The following is a 7,210-nucleotide window of genomic DNA, read 5'->3' on the forward strand; positions in this document are numbered from 1 at the left end:
ATATAATGATGGTAGAGTGACATCGGGGAAATTCAGTTGCTATTTCTATCAGGTCGAATGCCCACATTACGGCTCCCAGAAATTTATTCGTTGGAAGCTGACGGTCACTCGCGAAGTTTTTCGGGGAACAAAAATACATAAAACCAACTTGGAAAGGTAGACATTGAAATAAATCAATACTGTCATGTTTCCATAGGCAAATATGGCCTCGATATTTATTCATATGAGACAGTAAAAAGCAATCAAAATAGTTGTTAACTTTCAGTATGTATTACTGCGAACAGCTAATTATGTAGTTTATTAGCCTGAAGAATGTGGCTATCATAACTGGCAGGGGAGTCTTTTATTGTTTACATAAAATGTGGAATGCAACAAGTTTCAGTGAAATCAACCCGTCACAAACACAACAGAAAACAAGGCTAAACTTTATGAAATCAGGACGTTTTAATCTTCTTAAATTATTAGCTAAAGAAGAAAAGAAAAACAAAAAACGAACAAATATTAATGATGATGATTTATCGACGAGGGCCCAAGATATTGAGGACAACATCAAAAGAGGAAATATGAACACAAAAGGGTGGGGTTTACACGGCTCAAAAAGGAAAACAACAACAATAAAGATATAACAAATAATAACAGAAATAAAATTCTGAAAGGTGCAAAAATGAATAAACAGAACCTCCATTGGATAATTTCGGGGAATAAAATTAACCACAAAACAGTAAGTAAAAATAGGACATTTAGTGTACTTTTTGGTGTTAATTTTTTTTCTTAACTGATATACTAAATTTAGAGAAACCAAAATTAATATACATATATAGTGTTTGTGTATATATAGTCTTGGCTAAAAGGTCAAAAATTTAGCAAGCTTTGTAGATATAATAAACTTCGTAGTCCATCATAGTATTGTAACAAAAACATTCAACCTCATTATATTTTCTTTATAATACACCATACAGTCGTTTTTTTTTTAGTGTATATAGGTCACAGTTTTAAAAAACACACATTTGACCATTTCATGTTGAAAAAGGAACAAAAAAAAAAGGAATATAAACATCAAAGAAAAAGCATTTATCATTTTTTTAACTTAATACCTATCATACTATTATACATGCCTTAAGTTAATCTAATTAATCAGAGGAGATATAAGATAGGTATAACTAATTATACGTATATGCGTGTGATTAAGTTAATGAATATTTTTAAGGTGGTTTAAATAAGAAGATAGATTCACTTACTGTATTTAATAGACACTGTTATGAAGATCAAAATAACCAAGAGCTGGTAAGATCTTAAGGGAGACATGACGAAATTTAAATCATTCAACCTAATTTAATCTGACTTCCTACAGGTAAGTAACGTTACTTTCCGTCTTTCTCTCACTGTCCCTCTGTCTCTCTCACTAGCTCACACTAGCACTCACTCAATATCTAGTTCTCCCTCTCCCTCTATCTGTCTGACACTCACTTGGGCAGGTACTTCAATCCAGGTAATTAGTGTCTGTCTTTCTTTCTCACCTGTTCAACTAGGTGAGGTCGAGAAAAATATTTTCCCACCACTGCTCTGCGTCATGATCAAATCACGTCGGTTAACGATGAAATTGTAGTAGGAGAAAAGCAAATAGCCATGCGAGAGTAGGACAACAAAGTTGAAAAAATTATGACGACGCCATAACCTGCTGATTCTGCGGACTCCAGATTGAAAAACGGAAACAACAATACTGAGAAATATAACGAAGAATTTTATAAACACATAGTTATCTTTTGCTTGTTTCAGTCACTGGATTACGGTCATGCTGGAGCTAGTCTTGAAGGTTTACATCAGTGGTCCTCATTCGGGGGCTATACGACCCATGGAGAGATCTATGTAAGATTTTGTTGTTAAAATTTGTTTAATAAATTGGTTAAATTTCTACAATACATGAAATATATTGAGTAAAATCTATTTGCCAACGTAAAGTGGCAGTCCTGATTAGGACGATGTTACGATGGTACTACTTTTTTTTAGCCCCAGGAAAACATCTTTGCCAGCTCACAACTGCATCCTTATACCTCGAATAAGGGAGCTAATGTCCCCACATCGTCCTAATCACTCAGTTGGCAAATAGGCTTTACTCTGTAGTACTGTTATTACTTACTTCTCGCCCAGAGATTTAAAACTAGTTTGTTTTCCTTTTTATGAAAGATATTATTTTTTAAAACAATTTCTTATAATATTTAATTATTAAAATATAACAGGATTTTTAAAACATTTAATGGGTAGGAGGGTCCACCCGAGTAAAATGAGAATAAAAGGGGTCCATAGGGGGAAAATGGTTGAGGAAGATTGGTTTAGAAAAATAGATCGATAGACAGACAGACAGACAGACAGATAGATAGATGATAGATAGATAGCTTTCTTTATTGGCCACACAGGGCCGAACACACGTTTGCGCCTTGTCGACCAGTTTCTCGATGACAAGTGCCACCCTTTCGACTAACACCTTGCGACTGCTTTCATCTCGTCACTGATCGCATTGTAAAAATCTTTAGCCAACACCTTATGGGTTTTTAGAAATTGAAAAGTGAACTAAAAAGTAATTTAAAGCAATCTCCCTTGTAGATCACATGCCAAAGCAGCACCTGATGTATGTATATATGCATGTATGTATATATGCATGTATGTATGTGTGAGTGTGTGTGTGAGTGTTTGTGCTTGTGTTTGTGCTTCTCACCGCTCGACAACTGGTGTAGGTTTGTTTACGTCCTCGTTACTTAACAGTCCATCAAAGGATACCGATGGAATAAATGCGAGATTTAAATAAATGCTGAGATTGCTTGACTGAAACGAATAAAAGATAAAATACACTCACCTTCTGTATTGTTTTGTTTTGTTTTTAATAATCAGAATTGTGTTGTAACGAAACTTCGTTACAACACAATCTTGAAGACGTTCAAGTATAATATATACTTTCTAAAACCTTAACTTATATTTGGAAGTGTGTGCAGCGAACCCAGATGCCCCAAGAGGTGCACCGTTTGAAAACCTCTGAAATGGGGTTTGATTTAATGGAGGTTTGGCTGCCATTTCTAGCAGCCCGAACGACCACGTTGATGCTCCCTCATTTGTTCGTCGAACCACATTGTTGTTATTTCTGCTGCAGTTGCTGCTGCTGCTACTGTTTCTGCTGCTGCTGCTACTGTTTCTGCTGCTGCTGCTGTTGTTGTTGTTGTTGTTGTGTGGCTCCAGTTCAGCCGAGATCAAGCTATGCACAGTGGCATAGCTCGAGTGTGTGACACAGGGCCCCTGAATCTATACATGCTTATACAGCGGACCTAAAAGTACTTCCCTCATAAAAGTGTTGGCCGGCGTGGACCACCCCTATTATCCCTACCCCCTGTATCTATGCTACTGACAGTGTATTGCATCAAAGACAACATTATCCAATGTGACTCATATCTTTTTAAGGAAGCAGGGTATAATCTGAGTGGAATTTCGCTACCATTTCTAGCAGGTGGATCAACCGCTTAAGACAGGGGTGGAAAATCCTTTCAGCATATAGAGTGAATGAGGAGCACATACGAACCAGTGAGATCACACCCTTGCTGAGAAGACTAAATCGATAACTCTACATACTCATAGTTTATTTGGAAGAATAAAAAACAAAATCTCCCGATGATATTTTAAAATTTTCATTTCTTTTGCTCTACAGCTGTTTATATAGTGTAACTGCAAACATCATCAACTCCATAATTGTTACATAATTAACATATAAGCAGAGGAGTGGAGGCTTTGTAGTTAAGAAACTCGTTTTTCAACCAAGTGTCTTCTATCATAGGTCCAGACCGACAATGCTAGTTATTATTATTTTTTTTATCGAATTGACACGACAGGTTTCTTTAAGTTTCCATCCACCAAATCCACTCACAAGCGTTTGGTCAGTGCGGGGCTATAGTTGAAGACACTTTCCCAGAGTGCCACGCAATGGATCACGCAACTGGAGCCATATGGTTGGGAAACAAACTTTTTACCCCACAGCAACACCTCGTATATTCAACAGGATTAGACTCAGCCGAAAGATCAGAACCTCTTCTAAGAATGTAAATTAGCTTTGAAAGATTAATTTGTAATCTTAAATTTTTAATGGCAATGAGCTGACAGAATTGTTGACACCCCGGACGAAATACTTAGCGTCATTTCGTCCGTCTTTACGTCCTGAGTTCAAATTCCACCAAGGTTGACTTTGCCTTTCATAGTTTCAGGGTCGATAAAATAAGTACCAGTTGAGTATTGGGGGTCGATGTAATTGACTACCCCCCTCCATGCACACACACTCCTACAAAGTTTCAGACCTCTTGCCAATAGTGGAAAGGAATCTTTTAAAATTATCTCCCTTTTGCTTTAACAGTCAATCAATTGTTTCTTGGTTTTCGTTTTCTGCATCCTATTAAAATTTGGAAAAAGGTTTTGTAAGGGATTATAAGAAACTCCCATAATTTTTAACCCGATTTTTGACAAAAAATGGTACCTTATACACGTTAAAATACGGTATATTCCCCACTAACACAAAAAGAATACGATTTGTTAATCAAGAAAGAAAGCAAACTGTCAGCGTTGAAGATAAGCAAAAATGTTTTGTAACATTTTGTACACGCAGGAGTGGCTGTGTGTTAAGTAGCTTGCTTACCAACCACATGGTTCCGGGTTCATTCCCATGGGCAAGTGTCTTCTATAGCCTCGGGCCGACCAAAGCCTTGTGAGTGGATTTGGTAGACGGAAACTGAAAGAAGCCCGTCGTATATATGTATGTGTGTGTATATGTTTGTGTGTCTGTGTTTGTCCCCGTAACTTAGCGATTCGGCAAAAGAGACCGATGGCATAAGTACTAGGCTTCCAAAGAATAACTCCTGGGGTCGATTTGCTCGACTAAAGGCGGTGCTCCAGCATGGCCGCAGTCAAATGACCGAAACAAATAAAGGAGTAAAAGAGTAAACTAGAATTAGAAAAGAGGCTGGAAGAGGACGCTTAAGGGTGACACTGTACCATAAAATGGGCATTGAACATTTCCATGTGCGCTGCTAGAAACGTATTAAATGTAAAATATTAAGTGAAAGACCAAATGGAAATATTCCGCTAATATTTCTTGAGTTGATATGTCTGAATATAAGCGCAGGTTGTCTGGTTAAGAAGTAGGAGCTTGGCAGTCTCATTTCACATATGACCAATGGCTGGCCTTTAGTTTCTGCTATGAAACTATATTGCTTGGTATTGTGTGGTGAGATAATGTAAATAGAATGACAGTCTAAGTAAAGACCACTTTCTTCTAATCGTAGTCGGGGGGCATTTCTCATGGCACTAGTAGACAAAATGGAAAAGGCATTGCCCCGGATGATAGCAAGGGAGACGTACTAGAACAGCCACCTTGACCCACGGGGCTCGCACTTACGGACAGCAATCTCCGCTCCGATAGCAGTGAGCAAGGATATGGTCCATAGGACCAAGAACGCCGGAGGTCTCAACCGTTGGAAAGCGACCGATCACTCATGATTTAAAGATCTCGGGATGTGTAAGGGAAATAACTCTTAATAAACACAATTATAGTTGTCCATCCTGCTTATTTACTGACGCGTACAACCAAACCACCTAAAAGAAAAAACACAGTATTCCTAAAACGCAAAATGCTTTTGATCGTGGGTCACCTCAGCCAACGCTGGCGTGGAGTTAAACGTCAACAACCGTATCTACGCTTTTGTTTTGTGCTTGTAAAGTATTTCCCTAAGTACCTCTTAGATCTTGATGGAAATGTCATGATGTACCATATATGAAGCTGTCATGGCTCAGTGGTTAGTGCGTCGGGCTCACAATCATGCGGTAGTGAGTTCGATTTCTGGACTTGGCTGTGTGTTGTGTTCTTGAGCAAGACACTTTATTCACCTGCCTCCCAATGGGACATCTGTTTTACAACCTTGTGACCAAGGAATTTTACGCTCCATGCAGAGCAACTATAAAAATTATTTTATGAACTGTGCCCTGATACAGTCAATAAAGGAGTAAGAATGCAAGACTCTCTGAAAGAGTTCATTGTTGAGGATGCCATTTGCTCAGTTCCGAACGCTTGGAATGATATTGGTAAATTAACCGTAACAAATGCCTGGCACAGAATTTGGCCAATAATGATGTTGGATGAAAACGACTCAGATAACGAGCTCAGAGGATTTCGTGTCATTAATGAGAAGATGATATCAAAACTCGTAACTTAGGCTAAAAGTTTATCGTGTGGAAGCGGAAGTGATCCAGAAGAAGCGGACATTGGAGAAATGCTAAACATTGACAAGGATGCACCTGTTGTGTATCCTTTGAGTGATGGGGAAATTGGTGAAATGGTGTTAAATAGGGATAAAAATGAAAATGGTAGTGATGACGACATAGAGGAGACGGGTGAAAAAATTCCTATGGAACATATGGAGAAAAATTGTGATCAGTTAATAGCTGGCCTTGAACAACATGCATTTATCAGTGAACAACAGATTAGTGGAGTTTATTCAATTATAGAGACATTGCTTGGACAGAAACCTATGCTAATGAGACAGATGACACCTGAATAAGTCTTCAAAAATGCCCTCTCTCGTAGTGCTACTTCATCACTTGAGAATCCCATTCCTGGCCCATCATCGGAAGTTTGCCAGGAACCTGATGACGACATTGCTGACACTGACGGACCCTGTTCAACAACTTAACTGCAGCTACATATTTAGCCTCGTTTGAACCAATTTATGGCTCTTGAATATAAATAAACTGTAATACAATTTGTAGTCTTCCTTTATTGAAATTAGTGCAAATACTTATGCGTCTCTCTACAGAAATATTACAGTAATGTGCATATCTGTACTTGTGGATCGTATATTCTTCTTTTAAACTATCCCAATATATATGTATTTTGTTATTTGTGATCTTCGCTATCTTACTATTTTATTTACCAGTACACGAGGGGGTAACCGGAAACGTTCTTAGTGGGACAAGCCCGTTGTAGTTCGGGCTTCCGCTGCTAAAATCCACTTGGTGCGACCCTCAGGCATCAGTCTGCCAACCGGCGTCGTCGTGTGAGGTCGTACTACAACGTGGTGTGTCTTTGTTTTGCAGTGCTTCTTCCCTGTTCGTCGATTTTTGCGATGGCTGAAACGAAGGAACAGTGTGCTTCTGTGAAATTCTGTTTTCTGCTGAGGAAAACGGC

General features: G+C 38.5%; 1 protein-coding gene across 1 annotated transcript in view; it reads right to left on the reverse strand.

The window, feature by feature from the left end:
* LOC106874124 (uncharacterized) overlaps positions 1 to 1,540 on the reverse strand; it is a 6,035-nt gene extending 4,495 nt beyond the window's left edge. Inside the window, exon 1 of the mRNA XM_014921739.2 lies at positions 1,239 to 1,540. Within this exon, the coding sequence (XP_014777225.1) occupies positions 1,239 to 1,305 (67 nt within the window). The 5' untranslated portion in view covers positions 1,306 to 1,540. The remainder of the gene's footprint in view (positions 1 to 1,238) is intronic.
* Between the last annotated feature and the right edge of the window lie 5,670 nt (positions 1,541 to 7,210).

This window comes from Octopus bimaculoides, chromosome 7 (assembly GCF_001194135.2).
Source record: "Octopus bimaculoides isolate UCB-OBI-ISO-001 chromosome 7, ASM119413v2, whole genome shotgun sequence".
Taxonomy (NCBI): domain Eukaryota; kingdom Metazoa; phylum Mollusca; class Cephalopoda; order Octopoda; family Octopodidae; genus Octopus; species Octopus bimaculoides.